We start from the raw sequence: 23,949 nt of genomic DNA on the forward strand, positions 1-23,949 counted from the left end.
TGCACTTGTGTTCTATCATGCAGTAATAATGCAGTTCTGAATACATGCAGAACATTGTGGAGCTCAAATTGGAGCACCTTTTCTTGTAAAATCATGCTGTAATTATTGTGAGTAGGCAAATTAGTAATATTAAAATTAATATTGATATGTTAAGTTTGATTATGCAATGAGAATGTGTCTCATTTTCTTTATTCATATATACAGGTGGTAACAAGGTTAATGGAAGCCAGTCTAAGGGAGATGAGAACAAAACAGAAGACAACAAAGATGAAGGTATGCAAAAGTTATTCTTAGGGTGTATCTGGTATTTAAACTTGTGGTTTTAGTGTTATTGGGTTTCTCTCTTATCATAAAAAAAAAAAAAAAAAAAACTCCCAAGAATGGATTCTGTTTCATTTGCTTATTACATGGAAATTAGTTGTCTATATCTGTAAAACTTGTCTGAAACATGTAAGAAATTTTTACAATGGTGCAAACTGTGCTATACCTTCTGTCAAGATTCCATAACCCTACATTAGTGCCACTTATATAATGTCACTGCCATTGTAGAACCTTTGCACTAGTCCAGTATTAGTATGGAGCCTCCACAGAAAGTATGTTGAACCAAGAAAACTTTCCTCTCAGCGATACAAACAACAGGCAGAATTTACACGGATATATTTATAATAAGAAGAAATCTATGCTTCACTATGTGTGAAGAAAAGAAATATACAGCAAATTAACAAGAGGTTAAGTGATTTATTTTAGCTTTTGCTGTTATACAATTTCTTAATTTAAACCATCCTCTACTATTTTGTTTTAATTGTTAAAAATATTCTACCATATTTAGTATTTGTGCCTTTTTTATGTATATTAGAAATTATGGTAGCCATATGATATTTATGGAAACTCGACACCTGTTTACCTGCATAAAGTTTTGTTAACAAAGTTGTTTTTAACATAATTGTATAATGTATTGTGCCGAGACTCCTGATTTACCACCATCATTACTACAGTGGCATATTCAAGAGCAAATAAATCACTATATCCGAAGCCTTTTTGGTAACAGCTTTATACGAGGGGTATCAAAAAAGTTCTTACCATTACCTAGAAATAATAACCCTAGAAAGGTGAGACTTCACAGAAACTTTAATCCTTCTCTCTCTCTCGCTCTGCTCTGCTCTGCTCATAGTAACACATTTCTCCCGTCTTTGGATCAGTTGTTTAATGCCTTGATCATAAAGTCTGCACTTTTTTTGTCTGACACCACGATTCCACTTGGTTGATGACTTCCTGAGACGAATCAAAGCGGCATCCACACAATGGTTTTTTCATTTCTCGAAACAAGAAGTCTGACTGCTAGGTCAGGAGAATAGGGTGGCTGCAGTAGTTTGAAGCCGCACTGGGTGGCAAAGTTGGTGGTGGTGACGGCTGTGTGAGACGGTGCATTGTCTGACATAAGACTGACACCTTTGGTTAACATTCCACGCCTTTTCACTTTCAAAGTATCGCGTAACTTTTTCAAAAGGATTTCTGTAGTATTCTCCGGTAAGTGTGGAACCACGAGGTAGGTAATCTGTCAGGATAACCCCTTTTCTGTCCCAAAACACGGACATCACCTTCTTTGCAGATGGATTGTCTTTGCCTTTTTTGTGAGATGGGAGGAGGTGTGCTTCCACTGCTTTGATATGTCTTTAGTCTCTGGATCATAACTGATACACCCAACATTTGCTAATAGATCAAAAAAATTGTCAACATTTCATTTGACTTTGCTTCTGCAAAGGTGTCAGCAATCTTGGAACCCACTGTGCAGAGACCTTAGACATGTGCAGATGGTCATGTAAAATGCTGTGGGCAGACCCACAACTAATTTCCACTGCATTTGCGATGACATGAATCTGTTATTCAGTATCAGCTGCTCAACCTTTGCAGCAGTCTTACTCTCTGTGGATGTTGATGGCCTTCCTTCTCTTGGCTTGTCAAAGACACTTGTACAACCACACTTGAACTCTGTTTCCACTTTTTTACAGTGTCATAGGATGGAAAATTCTGCCCATACACAGCTTTCATTTCTTCGTCAATTTCCTGAGCATTTCTTGCCCTGCAAATGCAAGAACTTGATCACTGCTCGATATTCCACTTTGTCAACCATAGCGTTCTTCCTCAGATTCCAGGCTGTAGTGTACAATAATCCATGGGAATAAAATTTCCCATGATAATTATTGAATATGTAGACAACTTATATTAAAAACGGCATCTTCCTACTGATGTTTTATCAAGGTCAGGGTATGATCTTTTCGATACCCCTTCGTACTACATGGTTTACATTTGCATGCTCTGTCACATGGAAAAGGGCTAGTTTGAATTTTATTCTAGGAAGCTTACCAAGAATTTTGATAGGCTTTCTAGGTGTGTAATCTTGTCAGGTTATGCTGTCTTGAGTGTGGCTTGCATGTATCACCCAGAAGCTGATTTTTCAGCAAATAGACACGCTGACCAAAGAATACACTAAATTATATATACAATACGGCTGACTTTGGTGCTAATATCTCTCTCTCTCTCTCTCTCTCACACACACACACACACACACACACACACACACACACACACACACACACACACACACACACACACACACACACACACCCCAATAAAAGGTGAAGTTCTTGTTCTTGATGTGGCTTTGCTAGTAGAGCTTGGCATTCTTCTGAATGTTGAAATGGTGTGGGGATATTTTTATTTAACACAGTCACAGCTAAGGACTACGTGTAGAACAGTTATTTTGGTCCTATGTTCCTTGAATACATGAATAGCATCAGTACCCTTTAAGTCGGGTTTTCATTGCAAGAAATTAGTAGTAATCTGAAGGGGAGGTTGAATTATTTCAGAAGTGTATGACTTAAATTTAGTCTGTTTTAATATACTCATTCATGACAAAAGTCTGCATTATAATTAATTACCCATGATACAAAAACTCACTTGCTTTAAAAAAATTTAATAACTACCAGTAAAAGGCTAAAATTGAGAGCAACAGAATTTCGAAATTGGCCTTTAATATTTATTTTTGATGGTTAACGGTCAGTTGACTTGGTGCTTTCCCAGAACCTTTTGATTAGGAGCACAGACTTACAAGAAGTTTGAAGACTTTCCATGAAGTTTAGTCTAATTGCTTATGAAATTTCAGTTATAAGGAAGAATAATTCATACCGAAGCTAATTGATAAATATTCACCCCTTTGTCCCAGAAAGCTGATTCAGTCATCCTTCATGATACCACAACCTATACTTATTTGGTCTCTGGATCGTAGCATTGAATCAATTCTCATTCATGGCCACAATTGGCCAACAAACTTGTTTGAATCTTGGGCTTGTTTTGCAAGAGCTGCCTTTGTGCAATTCTTAGTCTCTGATTTGCATTCATTTCTTTTTGTGGGCAGCAATGGTGGCCTTATTTACACTATTTTTTTAGTATGCTGCGTATTGTAATCCAATCTGAGAATCTTACACAACCACAGAAAACAATGTACCAAATTCTTGATGGTATACTGTATAATGTTCCCATCATATTCTCATGGATTTGATTTCCAGACAGTCCTTCCAAAAAAGTATTTGATTACTGTGTCTCTTATGTGAAATTATTGGTTTTTGCAGATGTGACTTCTAAACAACAATAATAATTCTAGTCATTCTAAAAAGTGGATTTCATCAATATAAACACTGTAATTTAATATGCATTTTATTTTCAAATGATGATATGTGGTAGTCCAGAAACCTCTTGTAAACATGTGATAAGACATGATTTCTCTTTTGATACTGAATTCTAATAAATTGACAGAATGCCTTTCAGATTGTCAAAGGCATTATGTGAAAGTCTGTCACATGATTGACACTCCCTCTTTAGATGCGAATGGGTATATAATGAAAACTTGTGTATATTCTCTGTTGATTAAATATTATTTATAAGAATTATATTATGAATTGTTAATATTAATAAATAATTATAATCTCATGGTTTCTTTATATTTTGACAGCAAAATCTGACACACCAAAGTTAGATGAAAAGGAAATCCAACCTGTAGGTAAGTGTTACTATTTTAAATAAGTCATTCCCCATCAGAAAATAAGTAATCTAACAATATATTGGAGTTATTTATTTTTTGAAGTGAAATAGTTTTTTTTTAAATGATTAAGGTGGAATGCAGCCTTATTTACTGTTATAGTGATTGGATAATCTATGACAATGCTGAATTTGGCATAATGTCCCCCCTCCCAATGCCAAAATGAGACAGTTATTTAATTAGGCCAGGATATAGTCCTAAAAATACAGACTTGCTTACATTTCAATTTACAAGGGCACTGAGACTAATAGACCATATTTCCCCCCCCCACCACCACACACCCCTTTCCTGCTCATCTGATCTCTCATAAAAATGTGATGTTGTCAGGCGAAAATTTAAAGGTTACTGCTAGTATTTTGGGAGTTTCAACATTTCTTGCTTGGTGGCACAGACAAGCAATGTTGACCGCATCAGGCTGTGAAAATGGTGAGTGTGTGTGTGTGAAGTCGCAGTGTGTTATTGAGTCCTTAGATGTTGAGAATGTTGCACCCATTGAAATTCACTAATTTCAGAGTTATTTTTATTTTTTAGGCTAGTGCAGCAAACTGTGTTCCCTTCTACTATATGGCTAATACAATTTTTTATTTATTATTATTTTTTTTTTAATTTTTACTAAAAATAGTTAATTTGGAAAGTGTATCTGAAGCAGATCAACCACTGAATCCCCCCCCCTCCCATAAAACACCCAAAAAATTATCAGGTTTTTTGTATATCGGTCTGTGTCCCGCTATTACAAACATTTCTGTTCACTGTACTGTCTAAACCAGATTTATGTTGTACATGCTGGGGGAGGAAGTGTTAGGATGGTTCATTTTTATCTGTCATTTTGAAGAAAATGGCTACCACTTTGTTTCAAAATAGTAGGTATAAGCACCATCTGTTTAAAAACTTGTTTCTTGTTTACCCTATAATCCCAGCTGAAACTACAATACGTTTTGAGGGGAGTAGGAACAGGGTGTTTACAGATTTACATCTTCCTAAATTGGAGGCCATTTTAGGAAAGACGTAAATCTGTTGGAAAGGGCACAGAGAAAAGCATCAAGATTTAGTTGGTGGAGGCACAAAGGATATCCTTACGAATAAAAACCAAGGGTCCGTGAATTGCATTCTCTGGAAACTAGGTATCTCTTTGACCTACTTGAAGTGTAAGAGTCTTTAAACGGGTAAACTAAATGTTAATGGCAACTTTACTCTTTCTCAGATAACATACATAAAGGGATATAATTATAAATTGAAAAAGGAATAGAAGTCCAGCTTCTCTTAAGATTTGTTATTGCACACTTTTCTGCTGCTCTGATCAGTTACGTTTCTATTTCTATAAAGTAATAGGAGGGTGTGGTTAGACTATGGTGCTCCCACATATCTTGTGGAAATGATGAATTTTTAGAATTGTCATGACATGAGGTTTAAATAAAATTTGTCTTGCTTTCCACTTTGGATTTCCATGGATTTTGCATTTTGGCTATCCTACAAGACCTGAAAGAGATTTGGATATTTTGCTACCCTTCTCAACTTCTAACTATGCAGGACTTGTTTTAGCCATGAAGACTGGTTAATTATTTGTGATTAATTCAGCCAAGCAGTACTTCAGAATTTTGAGATTATGGAAGATCATGCCTGCCTGTCTGCTCTCAGGCTTATGATTTAGGTAGTATGAGATCCTGCTGCGCAGTTACTCCAGGACCCTTAACCTTTGTGCTCTATAGCAACTGTGCTCCTGTGAATCCAGCTCTGCCAGAAATTGAATGAATGTCATATTCATCTGTATCAGGTCTCCCATTAATATTGCTTAATATTGATGTATTCTTGTAATATTAAATTTTTAGTGATTATTGCTTATAATAATTAACAAAAAATGAGCAAATAAGAGTTTTTATTCATAGATATTTTTAACTTGTAGCGAAGTGTTTAGCAAACATGAGAATTAACATCAGTATTGAATTGAAGAGGACGGGTGGAGTGCTGCATTAAGGTTAGATTGAGTGAGTTCTGCAGAAGGAAAGAGGTTGAGAACTTTTGCTGTAGACTGGTAACTGATAAAAGTAGCTTAACTTCAAACAGTGATATGGAGTAATGACTACAAACCTTTTCTCTCAATCTTCTCGGCCATTTCTTAATATTGGATCATACTGATTGATCAATCTGCCTCATTTAAGGAATATTTATTCTCAATTTTTTTTAAAAAAATCAAATGTAATTATCATACACCTTCTTTTTAGCACACTCAACTGTATTCTCCTATATTAGTATTCAGACACCTATACATATACAAAAAACCCTTTATTTACAGGAAAACTAATGTGTATTCTTTCGAAGGCCTTTAGTTTCGAGTTTATGTGGAACACTCGCCAATTTTTTGTGAATGACCGATTCAGGTTTTTCTTTCTTTTTTTTTTTTTTTCTCTGACAGTCTGTCTCACACATCCTGTGATCTAATTAATCCCAGATGTTCTCTATAGGATTGAGAACAGTAGTCTGGACTCGCCACTCTAACTTTTTGATGCTCGTGCCCTCACGCTGTTCTGTCACAATTTGAGCAGTGTGATATGGAGTGTTGCCCTGCTGATACAGGTTAGGGCCTTTCCTTTTGGAATTCCGCCAATGTAAGTAACATTATCTGGTTATCTAGATAGACCCCAGCAGTCATGGTTTTGTCCAGAAAAACCAGTGGTCCCAGGCCAACTCGTGAAAAACAACATCAGACCATAATACCGCCTCCGCCAAACTTTGTTGTCTGGTGATACAGTCTACACGTAGTTTTCTCCAGGTGGTTGCCGCACCCAAGCACAGCTGTCAGACCGTTAGGCCAATGTGTCACTCCAGAGCACAGCTTTTCATTGTTCTACACTCCCACTCCAAGAATGGCAGGCCGTACTTCAAGCTAGACGATGGCTGGCATTAATCGGGATGAATAATGGATTATGGAAAGCATCACAGCCGTAGTATTTCATATCATGCAGCATCCTGCACACTACTCTTACTGACATGTGACCCAATTGTCTCACTGGGACCCTCTGTGTGATGCTACACCACCAACATGACTGGAACATTGTTTGCTTGGGTCTCCTGTTACATTCTATCAGCTTTGGAGGTTTTGTGACAGTTTTTGGCACCCTTCCACTTTCCATTTGCAGATCACATCACCATTCATTGACTTAGGGATTATCAGTGTCATTGAAATGCACATAGCACTGCTTGTGTGGCACCATATTATCATTCTGTGCTGGAAGTGCAAGTCCATTGATCGTGATTTCTTGCATTCATAGTCGATTGTACTGCTGGTTCCTTGAAGGCTTATAAGTATATTTATAGTTGTCTGTCATGTGATGCTTGGGTATAATTTAACCTGTTATCAACATAGATGTGCCCTGATATTAATGGTAGGACAGCGTATACCCTGCATTGGGATGGCAGTGGTTGTATGGAGAAAGCATTTGGGTCACTGGTGTATCTTCTGTATGTACTGTTTTTCTCAATATTATTTTTCACCAGTTACACCATTCCTGGTATGCTCTTTCACATGACAACTTCAGAGGCAATATTGTCACCTATCTCTGGAATCATTTTTGTCATTCCATAATGTGGAATCAGATTACTCATGTTGCTTGTCGATTGTAATCCCAGAAGTGTGCAATAAACAATTGCTGTAGATGTCTGATATCAGATCACCTACACAAAAAGGGCACATAACATTACAGCATAGTGGTATTTTAAGTTTTCATGCAGGTTGGTGCAGTTTTCGTGATAATTTTTGTCTAGTTAATATGCACTTTATGTAGTAATCTTACATTGTGATTTCTTTACCTGAAAACTGCTAATGAGTTTATATTTTATTTTTTTGTACATATAGGTCAAGATTACATTGAAGAAATAAAGAATGATGATGGAAAGGTTATCAGCTTTCAGTGTAAATTATGTGAATGTCGATTCAATGATCCTAATGCTAAAGAAATGCACATGAAGGGACGTAGGCATAGGCTACAATATAAAGTAAGATCTATACAAAATTTTGCATCTGTTCTTCATATGATTCATTTATAGTGACATTAAATTGCGCTGAGATTAAAATGCATGAATCAAACAATCGGGAAGTTAATAATCCACTGGTTGTGATGGATCTTGTTTCTTTTACTTCCACACAGTTATGTTATGTTCTTTCACTGTTCATTAATTGAAATGATGCAGTGTGGCATTATAATAAAAGTACTATGTATATGTAATTATTTAATTAAAACTAGGGTATTTCTAATTGCAGTCTGCCACTTTGGAAGTTATGCAGAGAAGGTTGAGTTAGTGCTGGAATTCAAATGAGTAATGTATTGGTTAAAAACTTCCAGTTCACCAAAACCAGTCAGCCTGTGTGCAAGCCTGTATGCTGTGAGAACAGTGGATGTGCCACACACACAATTGGTTTTGAGGGATGCAGTAAATTCAAAATGTGCATCCTATTATAATGGACATTAGTTTAAATAATTAGTCTTTTGTAAATAAAAACTGTAAAATGAAAAGAATTAAACACAAAGTGCAACAAATAACCAACAGTGGCATTGCAAGCAGTCAATTGAAGTGAACTATATAATTTATGAGTGAGAGATTATGGTGGCTTCTTTTCTAAGTTGAATTTTATGCCAACTCATTGCCCAAGTTCATGTTGCAAAAATATATAGTATATCTGCTGATTTATTACAAGGATTAGAAAGTTCTGTACACCCAACAGTATTACAGAAATGTATGAAGTCAGTACTTGATGCTGCCCAGTCCAACTTTCCAATGGACATGTCCTCAAATCAGACTTTGAGAATGCAAGCGGTATGATCCAGAGAAAGGTTCTGCTTCTACAGGTATGGTCTTCCCCGACATGCTGACATAATGCATTATTGTCCAGGATGTCTGTATAGACCTCAGAATTCACGAATTAGTCCAAAACAACCAGTAGTCTCGCTGGTTGTTTTGGACAAAGCATTTCTGAACCATCGTGCTGCCAAAGTTCATTGTTGGCACAGTCAGGCACATAGCTTTGTCGAGGAATTCACCATGCACAACTGTCATGGTAGATGGTCTACTGTCACTGGTTGACCATCTACCAGTTGTTACTGTGGTGTTAGATTTTTGATAAATACTGCCTGGAAGAGAAAATGAAGTAAATAAAGTAGCAAGAAAAGCATACTAGAGTGCCCAGTAATTTTGAAGGGGGTAGCTAGAGAATGGATTGAATTATTGCAGTTAATTTTGAGAGCTGCTTTGGACTCGGGAGAAATTCTTTTGGATTGGAGAAGTGCCAATACATAAAAGCAGTTCTAAGAGTGAAGCTGGTAACTACAGACTAGTTTGTCTGACTTCATTGATAGGAAAAGTCTTAGAGGGAATGATTAAGAGTGCAATCCAGAATGTTGTCCACAGTAAGCCATCTCCTCTGTCATATGTCTGCCAATGCTCTGGTTTATGATGAAGAATCTGTCATTTCGACTATTTGATCCCTTGCTGCCATAACATGTCTTCATCCCCCCACCCAGTCTTTGTTCAGTGACATCGTTTTAATCTTTTTCACTGAAAAATAGTAAACCTGTTAAAACTGACAATTTTTAAAAAAAATTGTGATTATCATATTTTTGTTAACAAATATGGTTGTAATAAACACCTGAAAATAGTTTGCTGTAAATGTTCAGTCTGCCATAAAAGGGCAAACTTCATTCTTCAGGTATTTCATTTCTAACACACTGCATATGACATATTCCATAGATGACACCATCTCTCAATTTAGAAAGCAATAAACATTAATAAAAGAACCTAAAGTTTATAAAACGAATGTCATTAAAGATTTATTTTCAGAGATGGTGAATGTGCAAGATGTAAGATTCTCTAACTGGTGTTGTAGAAGTAGGAGTAAAAACAGTCTTTTGCAGTAAATTAGCAATATCTACTTTCCTTGTCAATACAATTATAAAAGACCAGTGAGAGACAGTATGTTGAGAATCAAAACAGGTTGATGGATGAACTGATCAGTAGTATACCAAAACATTCATTGTAATCATTTGGTAAAAAATGTACTAGTGCAATTCTACAAATGTTGTGCTGATTTGGGTGTTAATACAAAGGGTACTAGGAAAGTTTTGCAATACAGCTTTGTTTATTTAATTTTTTCAAAGTAATTTCCTCTACATTCAATACACCTCTCCATCTTCCGAAACCAATCTTTAAACCAGTTCTGCCAAGTTTCACTAGGGAGTAAAGCACACTCGTTGTCCCAAGCCCGTAGAAGGTCCTCATCACTGGAAAACCGCCTCCCTTTTAGCTTCATTTTCACATGCGGGAACAGTGCAAAGTCGCAGGGAGCAAGGTCTTAGGGAGGGTGCTCAAGAAGTTTCAGTCCTGTCGTGGTCAAATATTCGGTGCAGGCTTTGGCGCGGTGAGCTGGAGCATTATCGTGATGGAGGTACCAGGTGTCCATTCTTGACTTTGGCCGCAGGTTCTTCATAGATCCAATGATTTTAGGCAGGCATTGTTCAGTATACCACTTAGCTGTGACTGTCTTCTGCGTGTCCAAAACGACACGTTCCACAATTCCACTCGATTTGAAAACTACAGCTATCATTTTCTTCTTTACAGATCGGGATTTTCTGACAATTACGGGTGTGTCGTCATCATCAAAGACCCAAACTTTGTTTTGAGCCTTGGTCGGCAGATCGTAATAGTACAGCCAAGTCACGTCACCTGTCACGATGTTGTTCACATACCGAGATTGTCCCTTATCAAACTTTTTTAACATCTCCCGGCACCAAGTCACACGTCGTGTCATCTGCTCTTCAGTCAGTTGATGCGGCACCCAGAGAGAACAAAGTTTCTTCCCGTGCAAGTGATCTTGCAGAATCGAACGAATTGCTGGTGCATTTAGGCCCAAAGTATCCTCTATCTGTTGGTAGGTCACTCGCCTGTTTTCGTCAAGCATTTTCCTCACAGCAGTAACGTTTTCCTCCGTAACTGACATTCGTGGCCTTCCCGGCCTCTCAGAATCCTCCAGAGTGAAATTTCCCCTTTGGAATTCTCTATACCACCTGAATATCATTGTACGATGTGGACAGTCATCATCTAGTGCAAGAGTCATTTCTTCTAAGCACTGGTCTATGGTTAAACCATGCACGAAATTATACCGCAAAACTGTCCTTATCTCATTTCGTGACCACGATGCCATCGCAAGCACTTTACACTCTCACTACTAATGAATAACTGAGCCCATCGACTTGGCGCGGCGGCTACTATGCACATATGAACATGTCTCAACATGCAGCAACAAGCAGCTTCCTGTGATTCATTGTTGCGTCATATTGCAAAACTTTCCTAGTACCCTTTGTACAATCCAATGAGGTGTTACAACTTGAGATATTTAATACACTCACAGTAGAGTTTTTTTTTATATATCACCTGAGTTTGGCGCATTATAGCCTTAGTTGCTAATGCGCCAATAAAAACCAAACAAACACTCACAGTAGAAGTTGTATAACCTTATGAATATGTTTAGTAAATTGCAGTTAATTTAATAGCCTGTTGAATTTCTATGATTTCCTAAGACTAAAACATGTTTCCCTATGACAGTTGACTGGCTCCAAATAGAGTTCATAGATTGCAAGTTGCCAAGTGAGTTTCTGGAAGCATAACTTTGCTTCCAGAAACTCACTTTAAGTAAGCTTTTTAAAACCTGTCACCATCAGGGATCAAAAGCTGCTGTTTTTTAAAATTTTCCAGATTTTAGTGTTATACCTAGTGGTGGATTAGTTTTAGAGGACCACATTTAATTAAATATTAAGCATACACAACTGAACTTATAAACATCTGTAAGTATCTATAATTATCTTGTCGTTTCATCTGTTTTTTCCAGCCAACAGGATTTAAACTAATGGTATAATGGCCTTAATATCAGTGGAGAACAAACCTCCCTTTGTAATTGGTTGTATTGGTAGTACAGTACTTGTAATAGCTAGCTTTAGCTATATTACAACTTTTAAAACTGATTTCATATGCCACAGGACAGTTCCCATCAAACATCTTTACAATTGTGTTGTTACTAGAGACCACCCAATTTAATTTAATGAGTGACCAGTTAATTCTGAAACAGGCTCATAGTAGTCTGATTATTTATTAATCAAATGAACGGTCATCATCATCATCAGCCATTTTCAATCCACTGCAGGATGAAGGCCTCTCCAGCAACTTTCCAGTTCCTTCTGTTTTGAGCACTGGCCATCCATTTACTACTCAAACTCATCAATTTCATCTATCCATCTCCGCCTTTGTCTTCCAGGTTTTCTTCTAGCTCCTCGTGGGTACCATTATGTTATTTTCCTAGTCCATCTGTCATCATGTCTTCGAGCTATGTGTCCTGCCCAAGACCATTTTAGTTCTTTAGTTTTGATAAGAATGTCCTTTACTTGAGTTTGCTGCTAATCCATGTGTTTCTCTTCTTATCTAACAGTCTGATTCCCAATATAATTCGTTCCATTCTTCGCTGCGTAGTTCTTGGCTTCTCTTCCATTCTTTTGGTGAGTGCCCAAGTTTCACTTCCATAAGTCATGGTGGGGAGTATACATTGATTCATTATTTTACGTTTCAGACAAACTGGGATATTGCTCTTCAGTATGTGACTATATTTCCTGAATGCTATCCATCCAAAATTTATTCTTCTCTTGACTTCCAGCCATTTATCATTATTACAGCTAATAACTTGTCCCAGATAAGTATATGACTCCACCTTTTCAATTACTGCTCCTTCAATCATTATTTCCCTTTCCGTGGCATACTTGTTCATCATTACTTTTGTTTTAGCCATATTCATCTTTAGTCCAAAATCCTTACTAACTGTGCATAACTGATTAAGATTTTCCTCTAATTCTTTGGGATTGTGGCTTATGACCACAATGTCATCTGCAAATCGTAAATGGTTTAGGTACTCTCCGCTCACATTTACTCCTTTCTGCGACCAGTCTAATCTTCTGAAAGCTTCCTCAAGGGCAGCAGTAAACAGCTTCGGAGATATTATCTCCTTGTCGAACTCCTTTCTTGATTTTAAATTTGCTACTGTCTTTGTCTAGTCTAATAAAGGATGTAGCACTCTCATATATTTTCTTCAAAATCATAATATATGTGGTATCTATGCCTTGTCTTTCCAGTGCCCGAAACATTGCCTTATGCTGTATGGAGTCAAATGCCTTTTCATAATCCACAAATGCCAGGCATAATGGTGTTTTATATTCATTTGCTTTCTCCATTAGCTGTGATATTACGTGAAGGTGATCCATAGTTGAGAATCTTGTCCTAAAGCCAGCTTGCTCTTTCGGTTGATTCTCATCAAATATTCTTTCTAATCTGTTAGTAATGACCCTTGTGAACAACTTGTAGATATGGGATAACAAGCTAATTGGTCTATAATTTCCAATTTCTGATTTATCTCCTTTCTTGTGCAGCAAAACTATGATTGCATTATTCCACTGCATGGGCATCACACCTTTTCTAATGCACTTTGTGAAGAGCCTTGCCAGTTTTTGTGTTGTCTCTTCCTCCCAATTTTAACAACTACAGTAACTTCATCTTCCCCCGGGGCTTTCCGATTCTTCATTTTCTTCAATGCATGTTCTACCTCATCAGGAAGAATATCGGGTATGTCGTATGTGTTGCTACTTTGCAATCCATCTTCCCCACTGCTGGTATCATTCCCTCGCTCCTTGTATAATTCTCTATAGTAGTCTTCTGCTATTTGAATTATGCCTTCTCTGCTGTTTATAAGTACACCATTGCTGTTCTTCAGTTTCAGTATCATTTGTCTTTCTGTATTACTGCTCATGGCTGCTGATTTAAATCCTTTGTTTTCCCTTAATACTTGTTCTACTTTTCTTGTGTTAAATCTTCTTATGTCCTCTCTGAGTCTCTTTCTAATGGCTTTGCATAACTCAGTATACTCAATTTTCTCCCTGTCAGTGTTTTTCTTGCTCTTCATTTGTCGTCTTTGGTTCATCATGACAAGTGTTTCTTGACTAATTTTTTCTTCTTTGGATTTCTGTTTCCCTATAGGTTTCTTGGGCTTTATCACTTTCAGAAAGTTGTAATATTCCTCGTCGATATCTTGGTCCTGAGCAGTCTGCAGAAGCTCAAACTTGTTAAGTTCCAGTACATACTGCTTTTTCTCCTCCTCTTATTTCAAAGACCTTTGTATTATTTACCCGAGTCAGTTTTTTCCTTTCCTTTCCTACATCTATATCAAGAGTACATCTTACCATTCTGTGATCACTTCCAACATTTACCTTATTCAGGACGGTAACATCATTCACAATATATCTTCTGTTAGTATTAGTATTAGTATTAGTAACGGCCGTATGGTGCAAGAAAGCCTATGGCTTATGCTACACCAGCCAAAAAAAAAAAAAAAAAAAAAATCCGAACAAAACAATGATATAAACAAAAATTAAATAAATAATAATAATTAATAAATAAATAAAAATAATAAAATGAAATAAAAAATAAATAAAAAGGAAATTAATCCTATCATCCTATGCGCTTCCCTTACCCGAAAGTACTATCCAGATGACCTTTGAATTTCCCCAAACTGTCGGCCTCTACCACCCATGAAGGCAACTTATTCCAATAATTTATAACTCGCTGGCTAAAATAAAACTTCCTGCAGTCCAATCTAAACATTTCCCCCCATAACTTGAATTTATGTCCCCTAGTTCTAGCATCATTTATAATCTTGAAAATTTTGTCCTCATTCATTTTACTGATGCCTCTCAGAGCCTTAAACACCTCAATCAAATCTCCTCTAAGGTGTCTAGTTTCCAAACTCTGCAACCCACATATTCGAAGTCTTTCTTCATAAGGACGCCCTTTTGCCGATCTCACCAGGCGAGTTACCCTTCTTTGCACCCTTTCAAGAAGCTCGATGTCTTTCTTTAGGTGCGGTCTCCATACTTGAACACAGTATTCCAAGTGTGGTCTAACATAAGCCTTATATAATGGGATTATCACGTCCCTATCTCTACTTGCAAAAGTTCGATAGATCATCGATAGGACACCATGGGCCTTCCTTGCAACCTGTTTACAATGCTCAGAGAATTTCATGTCTGACCGTATCGTAACACCCAAGTCCCTTTCCTCCAGTACTGGGTTTAGTTGAACTCCACCAAGTGAATAAGTTATTTTGGGATTACTGTTTCCCAGGTGTAATACCTTACACTTTGTTGGATTAAAGCACAGCTGCCATTTTTCTGACCATTCCTGAAGTCTATCTAGGTCTCTCTGAAGAAGCTCAGCTTGACAGTGATCATTAACTACTCTACCAATTTTAACATCATCTGCAAATTTAGACATCACGCCCTCTATCCCTTCATCAATGTCGTTTATGAAAATTAAAAACAACAGTGGTCCTAATACTGATCCTTGGGGAACCCCACTTCTTACATCAACCCAATCTGAGGAATAGCCATTTATCACAACCCTCTGCCTCCTGCCCTGAAGCCATCCTTCTATCCATCTAAGGATTTTCCCAGTGATTCCAACCTGTTCTAGCTTATAAAGCAACCGCTCATGTGGGACTGAGTCAAAAGCTTTGCTGAAATCTAAATAAACAATGTCGAAATTATTCCCTAAATCCAGCTCGTGAGTGACCCTTTCGAAATAGTGAACCAGATTTGTTAAACATGATTTTCCCTTTACAAAACCATGCTGAGTATCCTTGAGAATTTCAATTCGATCCAAATGATCCTGAATTCCACCCTTGATCATTGCCTCCATGATTTTCCCTACTACTGAAGTCAGACTGACAGGTCGATAATTTCCCACTTCACTTTTAGAGCCACCCTTATGTATGGGAGATACATTTGCACTTTTCCAATCCAAGGGAATCTCCCCAGAGTCTAGTGATGTTCGCATAACCAGCCTCAGTGGTTCAATGCACTCGCTTGCCGCCTCTCTCAAGATTATAGGGTATATTCCATCAACTCCAGGAGCCTTACTGGTCTGTAGGCTTGAAAGTTTTTTCATTAAATAATCTTGCGAAATTTCAATATCATTAATTACATATTTTTTAACTTCGCTCCCACAATTTCCCATTGCCACAAAAGGCTTTTCATTTGTAAATATCGATGCAAAATAACTGTTGAGTTCATCTGCAACGGCAGCTGGTGTATTTATTACTATCCCCTTTCCCTTACGTAAAGGTCCGATCTGGTTTGTCCTGCTCTTCTTGGCATTTATATATGTGAAGAATTCTTTATCCCCCCTCTTTGCTCTGTTTGCTAGTGATTTCTCATAAACTGCCTTTGCCTGTCGAACCTTTTCTGTGGCTCTATTACACATCACCTTGTAGCTGTTATAGGCTTCAGTACTTTTTATTGCTCTGTAACGTTTCCATGCCACCTTTTTCTGCTCAAGTAATGTGGCAACTTCTCTATTCATCCAACTTGGAACCCTTCTCGTGGAGTATTTTTTTAATGGTATATACGCATTCAAGGCATCTGTGATTAATGTTTTAAAAGCGTACCACAGTTCAATTGTATTCATTCTCTGCGCGATATCTACCCAGTTAATAGAGGCCATGTAGTACCTTAAGGCATCATAATTTCCTTTTCTGAAATTAAAACCCATTCCTTTGCCTTTTACTTCTGCTACCTCTCTCGTCATCATCCACCGTAGAACTCCATGATCACTTCCTGCTACTGGTTCCTCTACTGTCAGCCCTGTTATGTCATCTGATTCATGTGTGATGATGAGGTCTAGGATATTCTTTTCTCTAGTACTTTCCCTGACATGTTGATACAAATAACAGTCATCTAGTTGATTTAAAAATTTTGTTCCCCATGTCGAGTTTCCTTCCCATTTACTCCAATCAATTAGAGGCAAATTGAAATCACCCATAATAAGACATTGACGCTTACTTGCCCATTCCATTTGCATGTAGAGGCTTTTGTCATAGTCTTCACAATCACCTGGTCTATAGATTACTCCTACTCGCATTGTACCTTTGTTTCCAACTATCTCACACCATACAGACTCTATACTAGCATGTGAAATGTCTGAATCCGGGAAAGCTATCGTCGCACTCAGGCTGCTTCTGATAAGAAGCATTACCCCACCACCCCTTCTATCCACTCTATCCTTCCTAAATACATTATACAAGCCGTACTGAAACTCATCATCCCCAATTTCCGGGTGGCACCACGTCTCTGTAAGCCCTATTATGTCCGCGTTACTTGTTTTAACCAGCAGTTCGAATTCGCTCATTTTATTGACGACACTTCTAACGTTACTGTATAAACAATTAAGATTTACTGTTCTTGTATATTTAACAACCCTAACACAACCCTTGAAGTTTTTTAGGCTCTCTTCCCTGATATTAGCTACCCGCTCACGTGAAACGTCTTTGCCCCCAGAACATCTAGATAATACGTCGAGTTGGGGTAACAGATAAGAACTCTTAAGGTATGTGCAAGAGTTACATTGACCAATATTATCAGATAAACGCGTGTCAGTATTACCCTCATCCCCCCTAACTAGCAGTTTCCCTGAGCCTTTAAGGTATCCTCAATAATACTGGCAAAAACTTTTGCACCACCTTTGTTTAAGTGTATCCCGTCTCTACAAAACAAATTCCTTCTACCTACAAGTGTGGGCCATGCTGATAGAAATTTACCCCCTAAAGCCTTGCAGATTCCTTCAAGTCTTGAGTTAATCCACAAGGCTCTTAACATATACTCCCTCCTATCGTGTCTGGGCAGAATTGCAGACACATAGACATTATGGCCTAGCTCGCGACATTTCCTCAGCATGGTCCTGTATTTTTCCAACAAATAAAGTTAGTGAGGATGAAGTCGATTTCATTAGTTGTTAATCAATTTGGACTCTTCCATATCCACTTTCTGTTCACCCTTTTCTTGAAAAAAGTGTTCATTACTGACATTCCTTGAGATTCTGCAAATTCCACAAGTTTTTCACCTCTTTTATTTCTTTCACCAATTCCAAAATTTCCTATAGTTCCTCTTTCTGCACTATTTTGCCTTTTTCCAACCTTAGCATTGAAGTCCCCCATAATAATAGTGTAGTGGGTTTTCTGCTCATCTAGAAGACTCAATTTCAGTGTACATTTCTTCAACCTCTTCATTATCATGGCTCGATGTTGGTGCATAAATCATTATAATCTTTAGCTTGTACCTCTTAGAAATCTTGAGTATTAGTCTTGACACCCTTGGTGATGTACTTTTGAATTCCAAAATGTTGTTTTTAAAATCTTTATGGACCAGAAACCCAACTCCATCTTCACTCCTTTCACTGTTTCCATTGGTGTGCAGCAGATTTCCACGTGATAAACTTACAAGTGATTCATTTCTTCTTCTTGTTTCAGCCAAACCGATGATATTCCAATTCACATTTTCTAATTCCTTTTCCAGCTCTAATATCCTGTCTTCACCGATGAGTGATCGTACGTTATAACAGGCCAAGTTCAGTTTCCGTGCATGGCAGCCTGGTTGTACCCAGAGATTCTTTGCACCCTCTGCCTCCACTCTGATCCTCTCGCTGCCGTAAGAGGGAGAGTGAAAGCTGCTGGGGACTGAGGGCCATTTGTATTGTTGTGCTCCCATTGCTGGAGGGTTTGGTCTTTTCCTCTTCACGCTGACCAGGCGTCTTGAAGAGAACCACTCTACTCGTTCGTTGCCACCTAAGTGACGTAACAGGGCTTACCATCGAGAAGGTGTGCATGAGTGGATTTTAGGGAGGCAGGCCAACTGGACTTCTCCTAAATCTTCTGTAATAGAGAGATATTGGATCCATCAGTGTTTTGGGCTGAGTGTCTGATAACACACAGGATACCTGTTCCCCTCCAAGCCCCCTATTATATATAGGCTGAGTGTCTGATAACACACAGGATACCTGTTCCCCTCTAAGCCGTATTATTGAAGGTAGTAGAATTTGAAATTTGCGTTATCCATGCAGTTTAAATGACGCTAGAGTTAAAAAAAAAAAAAAAAAAAACACGGAGATCAAAATGCAAAATATTTTCCCCCAGTATCATTGACAATAAAGAAAATGGTATTTTCTGGTGAAGCTTTGAAAATGCTTTTGAGAGCCAAGTCTAGATAGCAGGCCATTATCATGAACAAAGCTTTTTCTTTCTCGTCAATCATCCTTCTAAAGCAGGCAAAGACTGAAAAAGTATCTTCCTTGCAAAAAGTCATAATCAGTTAATGACTAAGACCATCCAAACATAAATTATAGTCAGCAAAGTACTAAGTAGACTAATGTTTAAAAGCATATGCTAATGAGAAAACAATCCTTTAGCTGTATATGTGATATAAATTGTGTATTTTGTCTGTAAAATTTAATTTATAGTTTAGCAAGAGCTTTAATTAATTTATTTATTATTTATTTATTTATTTTATTTTTTTTTTTTTGTCAAAATTTTGATTTCATTGTGCTTACATTTATATGATATCAAATTTCACGAAAGTCAAGTTTACAGCAATGCCATAGTGATAATATTGTTTGCCATTGTCAAAATATCACACAATCATTATTTGATAACTGATTATGCATCAGGAATATGCATATTATGTTTTAAAAATCTAGCAAGTTCCATAGTTGCGGGATTTAATTTTCTAACATTATCAGTATGGCAGTTCAATGTTATTCTGATAAGAATTTTGGGTGTGGTAGCATTCTTCCACTAATATGGAGGAAGTAGTGTTAAAAGGTGTTTTTTTTTTTTTTTTTTCATGGAACTATTGACTTTTTTTTTTAGAAAAAAGTTAATCCCGATCTGGTTGTGGATATCAAGCCTAGTTTACGACAAAGGAAACTGCAAGAGGAGCGTCTGAGACGACAGCAAATTATGGAAGAATATTGGAAGCGCAGGGAAGAGGAACGCTGGAGAGAAGAAATGAGGTGGTTTTTTTTTTAAAAAAATATCTAGTTTGAAATTGTATTGCTATGTCAATCACTGTAAAATGTGGGCAGCAATATTTGAAGTTAGGCACAGTATGAAAGTACTGTATTTTCATTTGCAGGGGAACTTGAATTTCTTAATGATAGTTCACTAATATAGTTAATGATATTCATCATGAGGGAGTGAAATCACTAACTTTGAGTGTAGAGTTAACAAAATTCGGCTTTAAAGAGTTTTTGGTTTTAATTTTAATTTAGCATTAGAGGCATGTGATGCAAGCAAGCTTATCCAGCATCAGCCAAAAAAAAAAAAATCCTATTTCAGACATCCATTTGCTCTTAACATTTGTCCAGTTCTTCCTTGAATTTATTTAAGCTATCAACTTTGACAATGACAGATGGAAGTTTGTTCTGGCAGTCAACTACCTCCTGGTTAAAGACAAATTTCCCACACATCTCTCCTTCAACTGTCTTTCTTCAATTTGAATTTATGCTCCCTCAAGTTCGTAATCTGAGCAAGAGGAAGAATCCCATCAGCATTGAGTCTGCTCAACCCATTCAAGCCTTATGCACCTCAATCAGATCACCCCACAGGTGCGTAGAGTCCAGATGCTGCAATTTGCAGAACCCAAGCCTTTCTTGGTAATAGGACCCCTTCATTGCCCTTCTCTGTACTCATTCTAACAACTCTACATCCTCTTAAAATAAGGCCTCCAGACCTGTACAAAATTCCTGTATATCATTGACAGGAGACAGGATCCCATTACCTGCTCTAGCAGCCTGTCTGTACTGCTCAGAAAATCTGACTGCACAGTTACCTCGAGGTCTTTTTCACTTTCTACCACTCTGAGTGTAGTACCACCAGTTTGTACGTTTTTCTGGGGTTATTTCTAGGCAGTACTTTGCATTTGTCAATGTTAAACTTCAGGTGTCACTTCTGAGCCCATCTGCCCAACTTTTCTAGATCTTGTTTCAGTAGCACTCTGCCATTACTGTCATTAACAACCCTGCCAACCTTCATATCATCTGCGTACTTGGAGCCTGATATACCTTCATCAATACATCATTGATAAATATACAACAGAACAGTGGGGCAAACACCGAACCCTGGGGGATTCCACGAATAGCAGTATCCATTTAGTAACTTGCCCTTAATACCACGCTTCAATTTGTATAGTAGGCTTCCATGTGCATGAGTATCAGAAGCTTTCCTGAAATCCAATTGTATGATATCAAAATTATATTTTGCATCCAGTTCCTTTGTAACCACATCAGAGTATTCATTCAAATTTGTCACACAAGACTTTCACTTGACAAACCTATGCTGTGTCTGAATTATTACTGCAGTCTTGTATATATATATATATATCTCATGAGAAATTTACCTCAATATAGTATGTATAATACTCTCCAGAAATTAAAAATGAAAAAAAAAAATTGAAAAACTTACATTAGAGTAACAAATAAATTAAAAATCAATCTAACACAATAAAACTCAATTTAATGCAATTAAAAATGAGAAATTTCTTATGTTGAATGTGAATGCAATGAAGCAATATTGATTGCAATGTTCTCACCAACTTTTGGGTTTGTTAACTTTTTTTAATCAGTTGGTGATGAATGCTGGGTGTACCAGTATGATCCAGAGACTAAAGACATATCAAAGCAGTGGAAGCGTACCTCCTCCCAAAATGGCAAAGACCACTCCATCTGTGAAGAAGGTGATGTTGTCTGTGTTTTAGGACAGAAAATTGGTTATCCTGACAAGATTACCTATCTTGTGGTTCCACACTTACCGGAGAGTACCACAAATCTTTTGAAAAGTTTAAGCAATGCATTGAAGGTGAAAAGGCGTTGTGTTAACTAAAGGTGTCAGTCTTCTATCCGACGATGCACTGACCACCGCATATCCCCGAGCAATATGACCTTAGTTGCTAGTGCTCCTAAAAAACAAAAAAAAAAAAAAAAACAACACCAACAAACAAACAAACAGTTCTCTGTTAATACCGAAGGAAATTACCACAGCAGTAGTAGAAGCCAGGGTGCTATCTGACAGACTTGTTATTCAACTTCCAGATTAACTTCTAGCACTGGAACATGCCTGGCGGACACCTTCACTATATAGCTGGACACTCCCAGAACTACCACTGGAAGTCTGCAACCCCTCTGAACAACAACCACAAACCCCACTTTTGGTGTGAGAACCTTATTTATTTATTGAATTGATTGCAAGTTACAATCGTCCCTTGTACTATTTTATATGCAAGCTTATGTGCAAACCCCACAGGGGTTTGCATGCATTTACGTATCTCCTCCTATCTAATTTAAAGCTGGCCCAATCACGGTGCTATTCTTTAAACTAATTCTTCTTCCTTTGTTGGGAAAAACAGAATATTTCCCCCACACAACGAAACGCTTTCATCTTTTACCTCGAGATCACCTGTTCACAATACCTTTGAACTGCTCCATACTGACACCCTTTCCCAAAATGCATTGTGTCGCATCCTCAAGTTGCATTGTAATAGAGGGATTAAACTATTATTCAGAAGCTTTTAATTTTTGCACTACCAGGCCTACTGCCGCTAATGGAAATATTTCTGTAATGATGTTTTCGTTATTCCTTAGGTGCTTTACTTCCACACACACTATACTTACTAAGAGAAATATATTTGTAAGATTTTGTCTTACAGTTTCATGACGTTTTTAGGTTACCATTGTATTTGTATTGTGTATAACAATCCCTCATTTGCAAATTCAGCAATATTAATGATTTATTGTTGTCGACTTTATAACCTTTATGTGAATAAATCATGGATAATTATTTTTTAAATTGGTAGTGAAAAATCAGTATTTTTGCCTCAATACCAGAAAAAAAATGATTGGGATCTTGATATTGTAAGCCCTACTCACACGGCCGTTGCCACCACCAACTTTTGTTGCCCAGTGTAGCTTCGAACTACTGTGGCACCCACCCTATTCTCCTGACCTAGCACAGACAGACTTTTTGTTTCAAGAAATGAAGAAACTATTTTTTGGACTTCTATGATCAAGGCATTAAACAACTGATCCATAGATGGGAGAAATGTGTCACTGTACATGGAGAGTACATAGAAAAGGTTTAGAAGTTCCTGTGAAGTTTCACCTTTCTAGGGCTATTATTTAATGGTAAGGGTACAAACTTTTTCATACCCCCTCATATTAGTCTTTTGTGGGGAATTGTATTAAAGGCTTCACTGAAACTACAGCACGTAATGTCAAAATTGTTTCATGCTTCCAACTATTTTATAACTTCATTATACAGTGGAACCTCATTAATACAAAGTTTAAGGGACCTAAAAATTCCCCCCCCCCATGTTTTGTAGTAACGAGGTCCCCCAAAAGTCAATTTTACCTCTTTTTTTTGGTACATGCTGTATATTTAAGAATAATAATATCATAAATAAATTAATAAAAATAAAATGAAATAAAAACAAAAGTCTTATCTAACAATACAGTAATAGAAATAACATTTTTTTTTTTTAAAGATTTTATTTGTAAGATAAACTAAGAGAAAAGCAGTATAAATGAAAATGTTGTACAGTATATACTTTGTTATATGCAATATTTTAGTATCACAGTAAAAAGAATTACAATCTTAATATAAAGGGAGATATACAAACCATTAACTTTTTAATAAATTAGTCTAATTTAAAGAAAGAATCCTATGTTGTTTGCTCAGCTTTTGTCCTGTATGCATTTTTAATTACAGCACAGACATTATCAAATGCAATAGTTGTTTCTTTATCAACTATACTTCAGGCGAACACATTTTCTATTATGCTCAATACATTTTGGGCATCTTTTTTAGATGGCAGTGTGCACACTTTTTCACTGTCACTTGTAACAAAAACATCATTGTTTTGTTTGGTACCCAGCAGCTCTTTTGGTGTTGGTAT

General features: G+C 37.1%; 1 protein-coding gene across 1 annotated transcript in view; it reads left to right on the forward strand.

Moving 5' to 3' along the window:
- Zn72D (Zinc-finger protein 72D) overlaps positions 1-23,949 on the forward strand; it is a 220,494-nt gene that overhangs the window by 123,963 nt on the left and 72,582 nt on the right. Inside the window, exons 8-11 of the mRNA XM_090371344.1 lie at positions 205-273; positions 4,010-4,057; positions 7,947-8,086; positions 19,872-20,014. Of these exons, the coding sequence (XP_090227470.1) occupies positions 205-273; positions 4,010-4,057; positions 7,947-8,086; positions 19,872-20,014 (400 nt within the window). The remainder of the gene's footprint in view (positions 1-204; positions 274-4,009; positions 4,058-7,946; positions 8,087-19,871; positions 20,015-23,949) is intronic.

Source organism: Mastigoproctus giganteus, chromosome 1 (assembly GCF_048544385.1).
Source record: "Mastigoproctus giganteus isolate SK-2022 chromosome 1, ASM4854438v1, whole genome shotgun sequence".
NCBI lineage: Eukaryota > Metazoa > Arthropoda > Arachnida > Uropygi > Thelyphonidae > Mastigoproctus > Mastigoproctus giganteus.